Genomic DNA, 20,305 nt, shown 5'->3' on the forward strand with positions numbered 1-20,305 from the left:
GCAGGGGCAAGCGGGTGCCGCTCGGGCGCGGGACCGGCCGTGCCCCCAGTATTCGTGATGACCCGCACAGAGCCGGACGGGAAGGAATTGGGCGGCCGCGTGGCGGCCATCCTGGCGCGCTGCCGGCAGCTGCACGTGGAGCCGGCCCAACTGCGCAGCCTGTCCGGCTACGACCGGCTGCAGCGGGCAGCGAGCGGCAAGCAGCCCCGCTGGCAGCCCTGGCTGCTACCCGGCCTACTAGCCATCCTACTGGCCGTCTTCGTCCACCAGGAGCTGTACACAGTGCAAGGCCTGTCGCGGCTCATCTTGTGGGTGGAGGGTCTCGACGTGGAGAATGAGCCGGTGGGTACAGTGGCGAGCATGCAGGGCTCCAGGGTGCGCGTTCGTCGTGAGGTGTTCGCTTGTCGTGTTACAGTGCTGCTCGGTCAGGAGGGCCGCTGCCGGTGTCGTGCTACAAATACGTCACGCGCTTCAAGCGGCGTGCTTCAGGCAGCGTGATTGAAATGTGCACACCAATTAAGGCGGCCCCTTGCGCAAAGCGGCACATCCACGGTCTGTCACGATCGCCGTGCAGGCTCACATCCTTGCTATGCTGAGGCGTAAGCCGAGCGCTCTGAAGCATGCGTGTAATTTGCAGACAGCTTTCTTTCAGAACGACGATCTGAAATTAAGAACGTTGCTAGCAAGCATCAACAATCCCATAAGTTTATGTTTTTTAAAAGCGATCTACAGAGCTGTTTACTAAAAAGTTAGACGAACGAGGGTCCGGATTTCATCCAGCCTGGCTATCACTGGATCATGCCACATGCAGATCACGCTGCCACCGGGTCATGCTTCAGAAGAGCACATACATACATGCATACATAGATACATACATGTAGGCATGCATGCATGTACACATATATACATACATACATGATACATGCATGCATGAATACAAACGTGCATATATATATATATATATATATATATATATATATATATAGACTGAATTGTTGCGTGTTAATGTATTACCCCTAAATGGTGATTGAGTAGGAGGCCGTTCATAAATTGCGTTAAGAATTGTTGACCATCTTTTATCATTACTTCCCTTGGTTACTCACATTTTGCGCTGGTTGAAACATCCTCCCTGGTAACCCTCAGTTAATTGCAACGAACCAGAACAGTAACATTCGTTTAGCCTATAAAACTAAGCTAGAGATGCGAAACAAATAAGGGACGTCTTGCTGGCAATGAGAGGTAGCCAACGGGATCGTACTGTAAGATTTTGATTATTTTTAAACATGTTTTTTAAATGATTTGCAAACGCACCTGAGCGTAACGTCACTTTTTAACAGTCCCACAACACTTTCTAAAATCTTCAACACCCTCCCTTGTTATACTTCCGTTACACTTCATCAAAACTCTCCCTCCCTGCATACGTAATGTAAGTTATGGACGGCTCCTGAGACCTGGAATTCTATTTGTAGGCATATATATATATATATATATATATATATATATATATATATATATATGTATGTATATATATATATATATATATATATATATATAACTACATATTTATTTGAACCTAATATACGTGCCATTTTCCAATTTTAAAGCTATGTTATCATTACGTTACCACTAATTTCTCGTGCATAACCATGACATGCACTCGCATGTGCACTTGCGCTTAACCCCCCATGCACTCAGCCAATAGACGTACGCACCCTGCGTCCGAGCTTACTTTTGGACCCCACAACACCCAACGCCGTTCGAAGTTCTGGCCCAATCACGGCGAAATGCCCTCCCCCCCCCCCCCCCCGCCCTTATGAGCACACAGCCCGCGTCTGTCCCAACATCGCCTGGTGCAGAACAGTTCACTGAGTTTGCATCAGATCTGAATCTGTTGTATGGCCGATGTTAACATCAGGCTGGGATCTACATTTCGATCTCTTTTTTATGGAAAGAAGTAAATGCGCTTTTTTGGAAAGGTTATGCTCTCAGCACCAATCCACACAATGTAACATTGCATAGACACGCGCCCGGGCGGCCGGTTGGATAACCTTCACTCGGGCAGGAGGCAATTTGACCACGCTAAAATCTTAAAAATTCAGACAGCTGGCAATACCAAATTCGTGGGATGGGTTGGCCTGTACGTGAACTTACTCGTGTCAAAATTTGAGATTCATACCTGGGGACAAATAAGGTCAAACAAGGTTAAACTCCAGATTGATGTTTTAAGTGCCCCCAGACCTCATGCAACCGCCGCGAAGCTGCATAACTGTTCTAGCAAAAGGTCACTAATGTCATTGGCCTTTCTGACTTTTATGAGGCCAAGGTGACCAAACACCTACGACATTGCTCCTGTTTTGTCATTCACCAGGGATTTGTCAAGCACCAGGGATTACGCCAGGCGATATATTACTAAAATATTATTTTGGCCTGGGTCATTTTTAGTCAGTGATCTACTCTGATCATTAAAGAATCCGTGGAACGTATTGGTGCGGTTCCTGTTGTCAACAAATTGGAAATGAGCATCAGAAACTACCTTTTAAAACGAAGCTCTCGGGTAAAAAAGCAGGCTAGTTTTGACCTCGTTCTGACCTCAATACCTTTTGTCGCCTAAGAAACTATATCAAATACCTACGCCTTTGTCTAACATTCCACTGTTGCATCACATTAAGCTATTCCCTAGAAATGCCCTTCGGTGACAGCCATGGCCCGTCGTTTACTTGCCATAAATCAACGACCCTACAAGGTATATCAATTTTTTACCGTAAAATATCCGCTATTCAATTTTCTATAGCTAAACAAAGTTTGGCGTTTTGCGCTGTTGCGCTTCGACCTCCGGAAATCATTCTGGAAAAAAAACCTTTGGGGACTCAACATGTCCCTCACCCGAGGGCGTGTTGAAATCTATCTGACAACCAAGACTTCGTTCTAAAAGACGGCTATACCAAATTCGGCGAAAGACTCTTGGCGACCTTTTACCTGATGTGAGCGCCTTGCACTCGGTTCACTCCGTACCATGTCGTACCATGGTGTTGTGTTGCGCGTGAGTGCCGCCGCCATTAGCTACTGGAACCTTTCGTCCTTTTGCGGAGGCCTTATCGTAGATGCTATCACGTGCAATTAAATGTGTTTCCTGTGTCAGACAGCGGCCGAATGTATGCTCGTCAAAGGGGACGATCTGATTCACATGACTGCTTCCGGTGAATTGTTTATTTGGGGAATCGCAGTCAAACTTGTGATGAATTTCAGGAGAGCAGAGTGAATCTAACTGACTCACCGCATTCTGAACAGCTGACTCCAGCTGACGTCTACAAAAAAGGGCAACAGCTGCGCACAGCATCTACAGCGCTTTACCACAGAATGTCTGGAAAGATAACGTCAGGTCATGTAAAACGAACTCAAGCAACATATTTTCCATCTCTGTGTACCTTTACGCGCGACTTCCGAGTGGGACCGATGCAGGCAGAAGCGCTTCATCCTTCACTTCCAAGGGATAATTTGAGGCGACTAGTTCTCGTTGTCTTGGTTCATGACGCGACGGTTGGAGGGCTAATTTGACTCAGTTTTCTACTTGACTTGTTGCTTGACATTGTCCAGGAATACTTTCGCAAACGTCGTGGGCTTTGATGGCGTGTTGTACGTAGCTACTTCACACCTCCATCACCACTGGACTAAAACAAATATGCGCCGAGCTCATGATACGTGACGAAGTTTTCATTTTCCACATTTTTACACTGCAGGGCTTTCGGAACGAGGTCATTGGCCGTTTACCTGACAGGAACCTGGCGACCCGACACGAATTTTAAACTTTACGTTCTGGAGAACAGTGGTATCAAATCAAGCTAGCCTAAATTGCATTACGACGCATCAAAATATCGGAGATGCACCCGAAACACTGAAGCTGGTTGCAACAAACTATGCTGTTGGTGGTGGTGGGGGGGGGGGGGGGGGGGGGGCGTTCTTCAAACGGCGAGATGGACCGAGGTGTGTACGCAAATGGAGCATTTGCCACCTGATCTTGCAGGCCATATGCCAGCTGCACTTTGTGTTCAGTAACTGTTAGTCATGCCTTTCTGTCGTCATTCTGTCGTGCTGTGTCGGCTTGGGCGCCTGCTGTTCACGGTGTGCTCTGATTTTGTGTCGTGCCACTCCGGGGAGGCTCGGTGGAGCATGCGGCATTAGTACACATACAGCAGGTAAATGCTAGCAAATACCAGCCATACGCACGTTGACTGCTGGAGAAGAGGTGCTGTAAATTGCAGCGTGTCAAATGCGTGAGGCAAAGTCATACGAGCCTGTTCGCAGTGGCGCATCTCCATCCTTGTTTTCTGACTTCAAGTCAACCATCCACGACTCGTGAGACACTCCTTGCGTGATGTCGTTCCGGAAACGTTGCGTGCTCCTTTATTTAACCAATGCCTAATGGTCGTCTTTTTTGCCTGGAGGTATGAAAAGATTACCTTGCCGTCTCTGACACCTCATTAATGAATACAATAACATCGACAGATTTTTTCGCTCCTTCATTGGTTTTTCTTCAAACATACCGACCAAACAATGAGTCGTTCAACACAACAACCAGCATTTCCTCAGTGCCTGTCAGACTTGGAAGGCTGGAGAACATAGGAGGAGAGCACCAGCCGTATCAGCTGTAATATTGTTCCAAGGTCGAGAGCTGTCAGGTCCCCGAGTTCAGCGAGGGCTTAAGGCATGAGCCGTGCCTAAAACCGTTTGGTTCGAAAGTTACGGAAAAATCTCCTGATTTCCTTGATATGTTCTGCTTTATCAGTAGTTTTGCCTGCCTATCTTACAACCCCGAAATTTGAGGTCTTAGAATGGGGTCCTTTTTCATGCGAGTATGTGATAGTGAAACCTTTCTTATCGCATTGTAGTAGTTCATAGCCGTACGGGCGAAGATGAAACAGAAAATAAACAGCATTTTGTTAGTTCAAAACTTGCTGAGTTTAAAAGCCGCTTTTTGAAAACGCACTGTCCTGTCCTTCAGTAATATCCTATATAATTTATTCTAATTCCCTCTGAAGAATAAAGAGGCTTTTTTGCCAATTATTTCAAGCTACATATGCCATAACGCTATCGTGGGAAGAGCGCCAGGCGTTTGACTACTGAAGTAAAGGGAAATAAACTTTTTTCTCTAGGGGAGTACGCTAATTCGTAGCATGCTTTGGCGAAAACCATGCAACATGTCAGTTTCATTCCGTTAAGCGTATTCTATCTTCGAAAGTTTGCTAGCGTTTCTAGCGTCACTGCAGCCCGTATCTCACCTAAGAGCACTCGGGCTGGGTGAGGAAATAAATACTGCTATTTTCGCTTGCAATCTGTGTGGACGGTAAAACGAATGCTGTGGGAGACCCTTCACCATTTTACGCGTGTTATTGGCCGGTCCATGGCGCCATCAACGAGCTAATGAATGCGCCCATCCGTGTCAGGTGCTACTAAACGCATTTGACTGGCGGGCGCCTGCTTAGAGACAACATTTCTGGCATCGATTATTTGTCACGGAGACTGCTTTCGCTCTCACAAAGGCGAAAACAGTTTTCGCTGCAGGCATGCCTGCGGCACCATCTGTATTTGTATTATAAGTGTTCACTTGTGTGTTCATTTGTATTATATAAGCACGAGCATCACGTAGCGATCTCGTGGGCCATGTCTGCGCACTCGGCCGAAAACCGCGTCACCGGTTTTCATATAACTGAATAGATGGTGAGCCGTGTATGACATTTCCGCGGTTTGACCGTTCCACACACTTCAGTGCCTCTGTGCGGGCCAGGTACACACAGCTCTGTAATGTAATGCATAACATTTTGGATTACGATGCGTATATATATATATATATATATATATATATATATATATGCAAGTTCATGTACATCAAGTACATATACATTCAAACATTTCAATTACCTTGCATATATATATATATATATATATATATATATATACGACCAAAGACAGTTTTATGGCAATATGCTCATTCTGCAGCTCCCAAACATCAAAGCTTGGTAGACGGCTTATAAGCTACACGAGATCCCAGTTATTTGAAGGAAACTGGGGAAATGATGGGGACCCAGTAAAGTGAATACTTACAGCCGATAGCGCCGACATACAAAGGAAAAACAGCAAAAGAAGTCTTGGGCTGGGAGGATAGCGAGGTCCACAGGGTGCATGAACACTCGGGCCACACTCTTTACCAATGTCAACACGCCGTGTTTGTCCCTGTTGTGGTTTTGCCAGGCCATAGGGCTCCACATATGATGCGATTTTGGAAACCCCATTTTGACGCCCTTGTCAGCGGACATGCCCTGGAGCCCCCCAAAAAAAGATCCTAGTGTCCGTTCCAGGGATGCCATAAGCCTGGAGCCCTATGGGATCCCGGACACGCCCGTAGGGTCCAGGCGCATACCATCATGTCAGTGCTGCCATACGCGCGTGTAGAGCTGGTCCCCACTCTGGAGAGCGGCCCTAATTGAGGTCACCGAGCTTGGAACTGGATGGGCTGGTCTTGCCTCAAACAGGTTTCCCCGTTTAAAGCACTAGTTGTGAAAGTCGATGGGATGGCATAAAGAGCCGCTGCACAGAAGGCCATGCTTACGGTCGGTACTACACTGAGGAAGTACACGCCGGCAAAACGGGGACTGCACCCTCGAGCACTGGAGACCTATTCATAGCACAAAGTGCGGTGACATCCGAGACCACGCCCACGGAACTGCAAAGGGAGCACGCTCATACCACACTCAGGGCTGCTATGGAGACCACGCCCAAACTCTTGGCCGCACCCCAGTTACACGGAAGGCCGTGCCTTCTCTAGCATCGCCGGCTCGAATTTGGGCTCACATGCAGGCAAACCGCCATGCAAGCGCATACTGGGTGTTTTTCGGCAATGCGCGGTCGCAATGCTGCCGCTACAACTGACTAGCGCAAGTGATGTCAGGAGTGTGCGCCGGGATGTTGCCGCTGCTCTCACTTGCACATGTGCTGCGGCCAGTTCGTGCTGGAGATGTTGTTACGGCTGCTGACGCGAGCTGTGGGGTCGACAGTGCATGATCGAGATGCATCCGATAATGGCCGACCTGACGGCGACGCCAAACAACTGCAGCAGGTGCTCAGATGTGCTGGACGTGGACCGGGTCTCCAACATCACTCCGCAAGAGTTCGAGCTCAAGTAAGCAAAGCTCAACTGTTGACATGGTAAAAATAGACACAAACGCCTTCCGTATTAGTAGTTCTATTCTGATCACGTCGCCTTGCCTCACGTCCAGAAACTCGTATGCGTACATCAGAAACCCGATCCTTGACCTATCATGTTGTGAATCACACCGGATGGTAAGCTATTAGGCCCTAGATACGTCTTGGAACTCACACAAATGTCTTTAATGTTTATAATCCGTTGTTCTCGAGGGCTTAGCACGCAGACTTATTGAAGAAGCGATCCCATCTTAGTTCACGGACCACACCGCCAAAAGCATTAAACCATTGGGTCTGGACAGGCTCGGCGATTTAGGTCTGCGAAACAAAAGATTACGATTTATGTTTTCGGCAACCGTGACCGAAATATTTCCAAAAGAAAACACTTTGCGCACATGCTGGGCAGAGCGAGCCTGACTACCCACCCCCGTAGTTTCACGGTCTACCTCCACTCCATCCCAGAGACGGCGCAGCTAGCGGCCCTCGAGGCCGCGAGGTCTCGGAAGAATTGACATTGAACTTTTCTCGATCGATTTCTGGCGTAGCAGTGGGTTGGACAGTGTTTGGAGCATATTGCGATGTATAGATTATGCATTTGTCTATGCTGTGCAGCTGAATTCATGCATTTTTCCTCTGTCGATATCCAACATTAATCAGGAAACATATTCAAAACGAGCGCATCGGTGGCCCGCGTCCGAACGTCCGAAACTGGCTGCGCTCGGGCCCCACACGTGGACCCACATATGAACTCACAAATTAACCCACACATGAGCTCACTTATGAACCCACACATTAACCCACGCATGAACCCACACATTAACCCACGCATGAACCCACACATAAACCCACACATCAGCCCAAGCAAACGACTTTTATGGCCTTCATCAAATGGTGTTGATCACGTATCGCCGGACTGCCTTGATTTGCCTTGCAGCCTGTTTTTGCTTCGGGCTTGTTTCCCGACCGTGTGGTACATCCTTTTGCAACAAAGAAATTTCACATCCCAGAGTGTCAACGGGAAATGTTCTACAAAGTCGGCAAGCGGCATTGCCATTAAGTACATGAATCCACGCAAAGCGTAGACCATCACACAACCCAGCGTCTTCCCTGTCCAACGTTTTTCTTCATCGTTAGGCTGAATATTGCGCTAGATGTTGCCGGAAGAATGCGCTCCGGTGCGAGTGGCCGGCGTGTGGCGCAACACCTGCACCAGTCCAGCTACCCTGGGGCAGCGAGCGTCGCTGCCTCTGGCGGGCTCGCGCGTAGTGCACCCGGAAGCGCTCACACGCCTGGTGGCTCAGCTGGCGCCCGGCGGGAGGTGGCGCCCCATGAGCGGAGAGCTGACGCTGACGGTGTGGCCACCCGCTGGACGACTTCCTGCACTTTAAGCTGGGCTTTCGCCTACGATCTGCAGTCGTCCCCCCGACTGGAGGCAGCGCTATTTCCGGCACTGGCTGCTGGATTGTCCGGTGGGGACGTCGGGCTGTTAGATCGCTTCATTGGGTGGTAGACGGCGATGAATCGTCTCGGTACAGATGAATGTGTCCGGGAAGGCGCTCAGGGCGAGTGCCTGTACGATCAGGGCGCGATTCCATGGTGAGGTTTCGCTCCAGAGCCCATTAGACCCAAGGTAAGAAGCTCATGACTTTCCCGGTGTTTTGTGGCCCATGACCGCACAATTTCCCTTCAAAACCGGCCAGTCACTCGAGGACCCCAAGGTGACTTTTGCATAACGCCACGTACACTCGTGCAAAATAAATATGTGGATTCCACCATCCAGTGCAGTTATGAAGGAACAGAGCGATCACCAGCTACAACGTGATGTGACGTACTCTGGCCAAACGCCAGCACACCTGCGGAGCGGTCTGGTCTGAGCGGAGCGGCGCAGGCCGGTCGGGACAACGACGACGATTAGGGTACTTATCTACGGCTCGGCTGGATTGCAAACACGAACATGCATTATCTGAGTCACGACAGCGACCAACGGGTGCCGGGTCACCGAATGCTTTGTCGCAATGTTATGGCGGGGGGAACTTACGCCACTTGTTTTGGCTTCCTCGCCTAGCTACGACTCTCAATTTGATGTCCGACTTTCGCCCTCATTGCCCACATCGTATCACACGTTAATACTATATACGCATCTTGTCCTGATCACCCAGTGTATATATATATATATATATATATATATATATATATATATATATATGCATACATATAGCTGCACCCACAGGTTTACGCCGGTTTCAGTTCCTATATCTGCGACCGACCTGTCGACCACGCACATTTACATATTCAGATGAGGAATCGTTTAGTACCAGCCGCTCCTCAAAAGCCCTTGACTGCGTCTGTCTATTTGTGCCATTGGGGCATTTGATATCACAGCATCGTGTTGAACGAAGCGGACTCACACAAAGGCAGTATGGCTGTTTACCATCCTGCTTTGCCATCCTGCATCACGCCAGACGAGTCGATATCGGGCGGTGTCCGGCGTGTGACCCGGCTGACCTTGACCCTTGGCGTCGCAGGTACGCGTACTCGGGCCGACCCGTCATCATCACGGACGGCACCGCCAACTGGACGGCCCCCGCCGTCTTCAACTTCCAGTTCTTCAAGGAGCTGTATGCGGAAAGCTCGGGGAGACTCGCGGCGGACAGCACGGAGAGGGGCTGCCAGTTCTTCCCATACAAGTGAGCCGCTCCCGGAGAGCTTCGGTTGGCGCTGGTCATGACTGCACCCCGGACAAAACTTCAGAACAGACAGTACAGGACAGATGGAACTTCAGGTTTGCAGCGGTCTGAACAGTTGGTAGAGTGAGATCACGCACGATGATTTTCTGAGACGCTGAAGTCATGATGTGGACACGTGATCATAACATGTTTGTGACAGAACCTCGGTGGTGTGGTTTGGACCCCGGTAAGTTCGAAAGGTAACAGAATGGTCGACGCAGGCGGTACGGTGAGAACTGACGCCCCTGCCGGTGATCCATGGACTTCTCATCCCCGTCATCCATCTCATCAATTTTTTACGCGCATGAATGTCCCTGAAAAACTGAAAATGCATGCAAAAAGAAGTGACAGATACGCAACAAAAATGAGATTGAAAACATGCAATTATGTTATATGCCCTATAAGCAGCTCCCATCACGCCAACGTAGATTTTCCGTGAGCGATTTTGAGTTGACCCCCCCCCCCCCCCTATTGCGATATCCTGCGTGCATAAGGACGCGGGAAGGGGGCTGGGGGCAGTGGGTGCAACTCACCTCCCAACTTGCAGGGCCTGTAGAGGCTCATGCTGGTCTGTCAAGGGTAATTCTGAACCGTAAAGAGATTATGGAAGCATGTAAAGGCTCATTCTGACCTGTCGAGGACTTATTCTGGCCTTTTTAGGACCCATTCTGACCAAAGAGGGCACTTCTGAGCCTATCGAGGGCCCATTCCGGCCTGAACGAAGCCCATTATTAGCTGTGAAGAACCCATTCTGGCCTGTAAAGGCCCAGTCTGATCCGTAGAGGGCCTAACATTAACTGGATGGCGTATTCTGGCCTATAGCGGGCCCATTTGACGTGTAGAGCGTCCTGTATTGACTGTCGAGGGCTCATTCTGGCCCGTACATGACGTATTCTGGCCAGCAGAGGGGCCCATTCAGGTTCGTAGAGAGCCCATTATTGACTGCAGTTCCCATCATGCTGGCCTGTAGGGGACCCATTTTGGCCTACAGATGGCCTATTATTGACTGTGAAGACCCAATTGTGGCCTTTAGAGGACCCATTCTGATCTGTCGATCTTCTATCACCGACTTTGGAGGGTTCATTATGACATGCGCAGGGGCTCCTTCTGGCTTGCACAGGGCCCACTATCGACTGTACAGTGCCCATTCCGGCCCGTAGAGGAGCCATTATTGGCTGAGGAGGGGCCATTCCAGCCTCTAAAGAGTCCACTCTGACTTATAGAAGGCATATTATCGACTATGGAGGCCCATACTAACCAGCCGAGAGTCTCTTTCTGGCATATAGAGGGGCCCTTTTGGCTTGAAAAGAGCCCGCTCTGGCCTTACACGGGCCCATTTTGACTCGTAGAGATCCTATGTTGAGTTGCTTTTTACGGTGGCTGCTGTAGGCACTGTAAATAAGGCCGTCAGTTTGAGAACCACTAAAGCCAGCCGTGAACACATTTGCGCGTCGGTGTGCACAGTGCAGTCGCGTTATTGGAATATCACTATTTGGTCACCTGGAACCTGGCTCCATTGGGTTTTATCAGACGCTTGCGAAACGATAGTTGAAATTATAGACGGATGATCATAAACAGGCAATAGGTTGGTCGTGAAAATTTTTTTCATAAGTATATATAGCACTCAGTTTGAAGGAATTAGTGAGACGAAGTAACCCGGATGGAAGAGTTGTTTGGACTATAGTCTTCATCTGTTGTGTCAGTATGTACGCAACGTTTAGGGCATTTCATTATCCGGCCGTGGTCAGGTTCGTCAGTCGCGAACCAAACTTGACAACGGCCAATTTTTTTTATAGAACAATTGTTTGTTAGCTAGATCCTGGATAGAATACACCGATTCACCCCAAGGAGAAGACTCGGGTTTTGATGCGTGAGTGGGTGGCAGCTGAACACCACCCAGACATCCTCAGAACTAATGACAGCTGACGCCGGCCTGAGCGGAAGCTGACCGAAGTGCTTTGTGCATGGGCTTTTATGCCAAACGATGACGATTGCACGAAAATTGCCATTTGGGATGAAGTCCATCCGCAATATTCGCCTCCTACCGGTACTGACTGACGCCGCCCTTGTTCGTGTGCATATAGCGTATACGCCTTTAAGGTGTGGTCATTCTCGATTTACATGATCCTGTGGGTTGGAAAAAAACGATGCTACTGGACGGCTATTCCAAATAATATGTATATATATATATATATATATATATATATATATATATATATATATATATATATAGTCTTCGCTACACCTCACTTCGGTCAAACACCTGTCGGGTGCAGTCAAAAAACATTGGACGAGACAACCGCCTTCAGCAGGCCGTGTTTCATTCAAACTTGTCTTCCAAACACCTGTCCTGGAGCTGACTCTGGATGATGTGGTGAACTCAAGCTTTGACAAAACGTATGCCATCAACCCCCCGATAAACTTAACCAGTGCCAGAGCGCCAGGCTCCGACGTTTTGAATGCGCTTGCAAAAACCGCTTGGGTAAACATGGAAAGTCATTATGACACCGCAATAAGATAGTCAGAGTTAATTCACTCGCAAATGAAGCATAGCATTGACTGACCGGAACTTTGGCGTCGAATAAGTGAGCAAGAGTGGTGTTAGCTCCTCAGAGCTATTTCGCTTATTTGTAGTTCTATGCTGTGGCCACGCCGAGCTGATGCCTCAAAGTACTGAAAAGGCAACACGTTTTCATGGTTGCGGGACCAAGAAATATAATTCAACGTGGTATGAAGGTAACGTGGTATCTTAACCAGGCCATGCAAAACTGCTAAGGATAGATTCTGGCATGACAGTCCTATCGAGAATACACCTGTGCGTACATGTGGAACAGTCCACAGCTGTTCGATTGTTGGCTCCGGCACAAGTCTCAAAAGAACGGGAAGGATAGTATTGTCCAATTCGTAGACTATCATATTTGAATACGTAGGCGGGGTAAGGACCTAATGAAACAACGATGATTAAGCATAAGCATAAACAACGGCCAGCGACGTCCGCGTAGCGGCACGCAGCACGATTACGACGTCTGTTTCACTGGGTGCCTGGAAACCCCGTACACCGCACAACGCAACTTGGTGCGCTCACGTGCTTACGCTCCCCTCTGGCATGCAGGTAGGATGATAGGTAGGTAGGCAGATTTTCGTGACACAGCATATCTCCTGACACCCGGCATTGTCCTGGTCAGCTCAGCATCTGAAGTCGTCGGGATGCGCTCGATGGTGGAACGCTTTGGAGCAGACCTCAGAATAGTTCAGATCAGGGACAGGAACCGGTGGTAGTTTGACCGTCACTTCCTCTGTCTTTACCTACGGTATCAGCCCACATGAGTGACCTACCCCATATCAACGACCTAACCTTGTTCAGCCTCGCCTGGATTTTCACACTGGTGGTGTAAAACATTGATATGTCGTTCGGTTGTACACATGCGTCTCAGCTGTTTCTGAATTGAACGGCTTTCATCTTTCCCGCAGCAGCAAGGCCCAGTCCCGTTATGTTTCAAACGTCAGTGCCATAGCCCCTTCACGTTACACCCCCACATGTTCACGGCTGTCGACTCCAAACACTCCAAAAATGGCCTCGGCCCCAGCCTGAAACACACCACGCCGCAAAACGGCAGCCGCTCCGTCCGCCGTCGACTCGCGGACGCTCATGTGCCGCTCTCCGTGCTGCAGGACTGACTTCGACGGCCTGAGTGACGTGTTCTCCATGTCGGCGGCCCGGGCCAACATGCAGAAGGGCGAGGAGCCGTGGTACATCGGCTGGTAGGGGTCACCTTCGCCACCGCAGCGGCGCCGGCGGGGCTGACCGCGGCCGTGCGGCCAGTTCTGCACGGCAGCTCAGGCTAAGCCCTGTTTTTACTTTAGAATTCAAGCCTGAGGGACACGTAGCTTAGTGGTTTGCAGAACAAAATCTGTGGTTGTGGGATTTCCAGTGGATGTTCCTTCTGAGATACAGCTGCACGCTTTATTATTAGTATCCTGAATTGGGGAAAAATACACCAACAAGGTAAGGAAATTGCTGTTACAGGTCTGTTTCAACGTTATGCTGACTGATGCGTCGGATATTGGAAGCATCTGTATGCACCTTAAGTGTGCCTCATGTGTGTCAGTAAATGCTTCGGTGAACACTTCGTGGGCGCATAATGCATGGTTAACGCGGCAACGTTGCCAATTTAGCGCTGCTTAGGGCCAAACCGAAATATTCATCCACCGGAAGATTCGAGCCCAAGACCTTCTGCTGGGCAGGTCTAGCTGCGACTCGGCGGCGGGGAACGAACTGCGCCGCCACTACACCCGGCCTTACTTCCTGCCGGAGACGGCCGAGTTGAGCCGACTCGACTGGATCTTCATGGGCACGCCCGGATTCGGCGCACATTTGCATGTTAGTTGCACAGTCACTGTTGTCCCTTTGCAACATGTGTTTGACACATATAGCAAAGGACTCCGCCACCCTAGTGGAATTTAACATTACTTCTATGGGCGTCGCATACAGAGACAGACCCTAAATCTCCGATGAACCCTCCTAACTTTGATCCAAGAAGGAAACCCAGATTTTTTTTTGTTTTGGGCAGCCGTAGCATGATAATAATCATGGACAATTACCATCCCAAGCAGCCCATCCTTAAAACACTTCCTACTAAGCCTACTTAAGAGACCGCCCTGTATCGACTGTCCGGTATTGCGGCAGCCATGCTGGATAAATTTAATATAAGCGCAAAAATGCCAGTATAACAATGAGCAGAAATGATGTTCCTTTGCTCAATCTGAAAGATCTATTACACATACATACCCACGCAAATGTACACATATAGCATATACATGTATACACACATCATATATATATATATATATATATATATATATATATATATGCATGCTTGCGTTTTGCTACTTTGGTATTGATAGTTGTACATGAAACATCCTATTTCTGGTGCGGTCCTTCATCAGAGATGGTAAGGACCAGCAAAACAAAGTCAGAATGCAAGACGTTTGGCAGTTTTGTTGACGAGTATAACAGTCCTCAATGATGGGTATATACGCATGCCACATATCGGTCGAAACAGCTTACGAATTCTTTAAATAAAACGTCGTCAGTGCAACTGGACAATACTTTCAGCTTGCGCGTATCTAATATGGTAAAATTGTCCACACCATCACTCGAGCTAAGCAATTCCGTAATCCTACAAGTCAGTCGCGGTTCGTGACGTATTTTTAATTTGTGTGGACTATCACAGGAAACAAACAATGCGATCAGTAGCTGAAGTCAGTTACGGTGCAGTGTAAGTTTAGTCAGCCTGCTGCGCATGCGTCTCCGCGGGTGTGTGCGTGAGTCTGCGTGTGAGACGTCTGTGTACTTCATGGCCGCCGGTGTGAGGGAGGGCAATGGGCGAGTGATTGTGCAGGGGTGTGGGTGCAGGCGTCTGTATGCTATTGTGCATGTCTTGTTTGAGTACTATGCCGTCTTGTATGGCACAGAGGCGACTGGGCGTCGGGAAGGGTTCTGAATGTTGTGGTTGGGCTAAGAGTTCTGTGTTTCTATTGACTTCGTAAAATTCAGTTTGCAACGTCTTTGCCATAGTAGGGGCATTTTTATACAAAGATCGGTGGTTACGGTACAATGGCGAAATCCATAAGGAGCAATGGCCGGAGGATTCTTGCCTCTTGGAATTGTCTTGAACGCCTAACGTGTCTTTTTTAACGATCGCTCTCTGCTGCTTTTTCCGATAAGCCGCAAGGTATCAACCTGGCAGGTGTCACAAGCTGTAGGGATGAACAACTGCTGAGCGCAACAACAACCAGCCAGACCTCAACTGCAAACGTTGCATCATGCGTTAAACGAAAGATCTTTTGACGAGTCTGAGCCATATTTTGGTGGCCATTTGAAAGCGTTGTACCGCTCTGTGATGCCACGAATTGGCAGCTCAGTAGATTTATGAGATGCATTTTCTCTTCCTGTCAATGTGCTGTCAATAAATGGAATGGAAACAGAGGTGACGTTGTCAGCATTAGGTGGATCCATTCCAGGCAAACTTCTTCATTGCCTAGAACGGGTGATAAAGCATGTCTAATTCTTGGGATAGGTCCATGGTAAGCATAGGTTTCATAAACTTTGCTAAATTTGTAAGCTTAATGAGTCTAATAACATTAAAATAGCTTAACGAATTTTGCTAAACTTAATGGGTTAAGTAATAAGCTTAACCAAGTTTTATCAGCTCTATTAAGTCTCATTCTTTAAAATTTATTCCGAATGGTTTATATGGGTGACTTCGGATTCAGAGTACCTGCTTAGCATAGCTTGTTGCGTATACCCCGAACCCACCACCCAAGCGTGCCGTCCAGTTCAACAGCTAATTTCGCCTCCACCCTTTCGCCAGACAGGAATGCGGAGGGTTTTACGTGCCACACAATGCTGCGACACGGCCGCCTCGGGTATGGGTTGAACCTCGTTGGCTTGTTGCCAGCTGGCCTTTCCATCTCAGTCGGGTTGAACAATGCGCCCACTCTGGGACTCGTAGCCAGTGCCGCTGGATTACGAATCCAGCATCTTTCCCCAAGACCACGGAGGCGGCAAAATTCATTAGCTTCATAAATTCCACTCAGTTTAATAAGTTTAATAGGCTTAATAGGCTTAACAAGTGTGGATATCCAATGTCAAAGAGAAAGTTGTTCGGCATGTCCATGCCTCTGACTTGTTTTGTTGGGCTTTTTCCTAGGCTGATCGTCCTTATGGGCTGTGAGGGTGACCCGAAACACTTTGTCTGTGCTTAAGGAAGAGAAAATGGATACTTTCATACGTTATGGTTTACGCCGTATGTTTTAAACATGCAGTGGAGGACATTTTGTGCTGTCGTCATCATTGTTCTGTCACCTTTTGCTGTCAATAAAGGGTGTCAGTGATCATAATGGCCAGAACTTCTCACAGTAAAGGACGGGATTGGGCGCAAGTCGTTAGCAAAAGCGGAAACTTGGCGGAAGCATGTGGTTCATGGTCCATCTTTGGAGAATGCTATCTATATGCCTGGTTGTGGACCTTGGGATCCTGGCAGGTCATCATCGGACCATCGTTTCAATCAGGTCCATAAATACTGTCGCGGGAAGGGATCAGCCAAGGGCGAGAGGGGTCTCATCTGCATCTCGCTTCTGATTGGTTGATAGGCTTGTAGAGCCCACCAATGTTTGCGTTGATAGATCTCATGACTTTATGCAACATTGCTGCGCAGAATAACTGTCTCCTCTTCTTATTGTTTGGAATGACATGCCCAAAAATTAAGGTGTTAGCCTGTTGAAATATCGACCTATTTAGATGCCGTGTGGTAACATGCAACTGATCAATATATCCCGTGGATCTTTCCAGGTTACAAGCTGTCAGTCTCTATGGCACAGGGCGTCAGAGAACCTCAGCCCGCTCGGACCACTGCTATCAATGCGCAGAGAAGCATGACACGGATTAAGTGTCGAAACTCGTTGAGCAGAAATACAAAAACAAAGAGAAGGCTTGAATTTTCATGACGTCTTGACCTGTGAAACTGCGAGCTAAACCCACATTTGTAAACTGTTTTTTGCCGGAGTATGGAGGCGTGTTCCGTTCTTTATAATGTCGCCTCATTGTTGTCGGCCGTTCACGTTGCAGGTCTAACGTCCTCCGGCGCCGTTTCACTGCAGATTGACCACGTGAAGCACCCGTCGTGGCAGGCGCAGCTGCATGGCCGCAAGATGTGGACGCTGGAGCCCCCACGCGAGTGTCTGTCTGTCTGCCGCAGCATGGACGTCACCGTCAACCAGGGGGAGATCAGTGAGTACGGTCCCATTGTTCAGGTCACCATCGACCAGGGGGAGATCAGTGGGTGAGGTCCCATTGCTCAGGTCACCATCAACCAGGGGGAGATCAGTGAGTGAGGTCCCATTGCTCAGGTCACCGTCAACCAGGGGGAGATCAGCGAGTGAGGTCCCATTGCTCAGGTCACCATCAACCACGGGGAGATCAGTGAGTAAGGTCCCATCGCTCAGGTCACCGTCAACCAGGGGGAGATCAGCGAGTGAGGTCCCATTGCTCAGGTCACCGTCAACCAGGGGGAGATCAGTGAGTGAGGTCCCATTGCTCAGGTCACCATCAACCAGGGGGAGATCAGTGGGTGAGGTCCCCATTGCTCAGGTCACTGTCAACCAGAGGGAAGATCAGTGAGTGAGGTCCCAATTGCTCAGGTCACCATCAACCAGGGGGGAGATCAGTGAGTAAGGTCCCATCGCTCAGGTCACCGTCAACCAGGGGGAGATCAGTGAGTGAGGTCCCATTAGCTCAGGTCACCGTCAACCAGGGGGAGATCAGTGAGTGAGGTCCAATTGCTCAGGTCACCTCATACCAGGGGGAGATCAGTGAGTAGGTCCCATTGCTCAGGTCACCGTCAACCATGGGGAGATCAGTGAGTGAGGTCCCATTGCTCAGGTCACCATCAACCAGGGGGAGATCAGTGGGTGAGGTCCCATTGCTCAGGTCACTGTCAACCAGAGGGAGATCAGTGAGTGAGGTCCCATTGCTCAGGGTTCACTGTCAACCAGGAGGGAGATCAGTGAGTGAGGTCCCCATTACTGAGGTCAGTGTCAACCAGGGGAGATCAGTGAGTGAGGTTCCATTACTCAGGTCACTGTTAACCAGGGGGAGATCAGTGAGTGAGGCCACATTACTGAGGTCACTGTCAACCAGGGGGAGATCAGTGGGTGAGGTCCCATTACTGAGGTCACTGTCAACCAGGGGGAGATCAGTGAGTGAGGTCCCATTACTCAGGTCACTGTCAACCAGGGGGAGATCAGTGGGTGAGGTCCCATTGCTCAGGTCACTGTCAACCAGGGGGAGATCAGTGAGTAAGGCCACATTGGGCAGGCCACTGTCAACCAGGGGGAGAGCAGTGAGTGAGGCCACATTGGGCAGGTCACTGTCAACCAGGGGGAGATCAGTGAGTGAGGTCCCATTACTGAGGTCACTGTCAACCAGGGGGAGATCAGTGAGTGAGGTCCAATTAGTCAGGTCACTGTCAACCAGGGGAGATCAGTGAATGAGGTCCCATTACTCAGGTCACTGTTAACCAGGAGGAGATCAGTGGGTGAGGTCCCATTGCTCAGGTCACTGTCAACCAGGGGGAGATCAGTGGGTGAGGTCCAATTAGTCAGGTCACTGTCAACCAGGGGGAGATCAGTGAATGAGGTCCCATTACTCAGGTCACTGTTAACCAGGGGGAGATCAGTGGGTGAGGCCACATTGGGCAGGTCACCTTCAGCGGGGGAGAGATTAGGAAGTGGGATAATGACGTTGAAACCATTGGCAGCAGGTAAGTCACATTGCTATGAAGCAAGGAATGTTCTGCCGCAGTGTGCATAATCAATGGGCTTAGCGACGGGGTTACCTCGCTTTTTACCACTTCTGGCCGATCATGGTGGTCAACTGCATGGTGATGTAAATGTAAAAAATGAGGGATTGTTTTCCACATTCAGGCAGGTTCCACCGGCGCTGCTCAACAAAGTATTTCATGGGCCGTTCACTAGGTAAAACCGACCTCCAGCTGCGTCTGTGCCAGTCGAAAACCTGGGGCCTTGGAACATCCCTGGGGCGTTTGATTATGTTGTCGATCGATAAACCGAACCCCGACTACTGACGCTTTGAACTCACGGTCCAGTATCCACAGCTGCACCAGTTCTGATTCTCCTCGTCCCTCCCAACCCCCGTCAGCAAAGTCGACGACCGCCTCGTTATCTGCAGCCCATTGTCCCAGCTGTCCGCTCAGTACTGAGCATGAGAACCGGTACGCCTCGCCGGCAGCGGCTGTCGAGCCCCGCTGCCACTACCAGCACTGAGCGGCGCTCTGGTCTGACTGTTTCAGTTGTGCTGGACACCAACATGTGGTACCACATGACGCAGATCGTGTCGGACGAGATCAGCATCACCATCGGGTCCGACTACGACTGAGCCCCGCGCCGCTGTCATCTGCATGGACGTGCGCACGCCCGCGCGATGCATTCTAGTCGCCCCGCACGCGGCACTTATTCCGGTGGATCTAAAAACGCCAATGGTGGAGAAAATCTGCTGCAAAGCTACAAAATGAGAGACGTTTTCTCGCTGGGCTGCTGGGTCCGCGAAATACCAAAGGCAACCATCATACACCGCCACGGGTACGCGACGTGTGGTAGCCAAGACCTTATAATAACAGCACAACAGCCCAGTGGCAGCGAAGTCGTAAGAGTTCTTGAACTCAACTCGAGGATCAGAAGGCAACGATGCTGAACGAGGTGATCGAATCGCACATAGTCAAAAATCAAGTACTTTCAAGTGAGCGGCTCTGGTTAGATTACCGCCACCGGACCCCCTCAAATTAATTGCTCGGAGTTTGAAA

The 20,305-nt window shown here is 49.4% G+C and overlaps 1 protein-coding gene across 1 annotated transcript; it reads left to right on the top strand.

Moving 5' to 3' along the window:
• The first annotated feature begins 57 nt into the window (after positions 1–57).
• LOC119097938 (bifunctional arginine demethylase and lysyl-hydroxylase JMJD6-B) lies at positions 58–19,938 on the top strand. The gene is made up of 7 exons (XM_037220881.1): positions 58–342; positions 7,050–7,174; positions 9,723–9,884; positions 13,596–13,685; positions 14,169–14,304; positions 17,586–17,715; positions 19,796–19,938. Exons 1-7 carry the CDS (start codon positions 58–60, stop codon positions 19,879–19,881), a joined length of 1,014 nt encoding a protein of 337 aa, XP_037076776.1. The 3' UTR covers positions 19,882–19,938.
• Positions 19,939–20,305: the final 367 nt, after the last annotated feature.

Source organism: Pollicipes pollicipes, unplaced genomic scaffold, assembly GCF_011947565.3.
Source record: "Pollicipes pollicipes isolate AB1234 unplaced genomic scaffold, Ppol_2.1 Scaffold_4740;HRSCAF=5597_pilon_pilon_pilon, whole genome shotgun sequence".
Classification (NCBI taxonomy): domain Eukaryota; kingdom Metazoa; phylum Arthropoda; class Thecostraca; order Pollicipedomorpha; family Pollicipedidae; genus Pollicipes; species Pollicipes pollicipes.

What these genes read in the sequence shown, in the direction of transcription:
- LOC119097938 (XM_037220881.1), top strand. Translation starts at nt 58, where the DNA reads ATGACCCGCACAGAGCCGGACGGGAAGGAATTGGGCGGCCGCGTGGCG. An exon ending in CCGCAAGAGTTCGAGCTCAA is followed by an intron (nt 7,175 to 9,722) that starts GTAAGCAAAGCT and finishes TTGGCGTCGCAG; the next exon opens with GTACGCGTACTCGGGCCGAC. An exon ending in GATTCGGCGCACATTTGCAT is followed by an intron (nt 14,305 to 17,585) that starts GTTAGTTGCACA and finishes GTTTCACTGCAG; the next exon opens with ATTGACCACGTGAAGCACCC.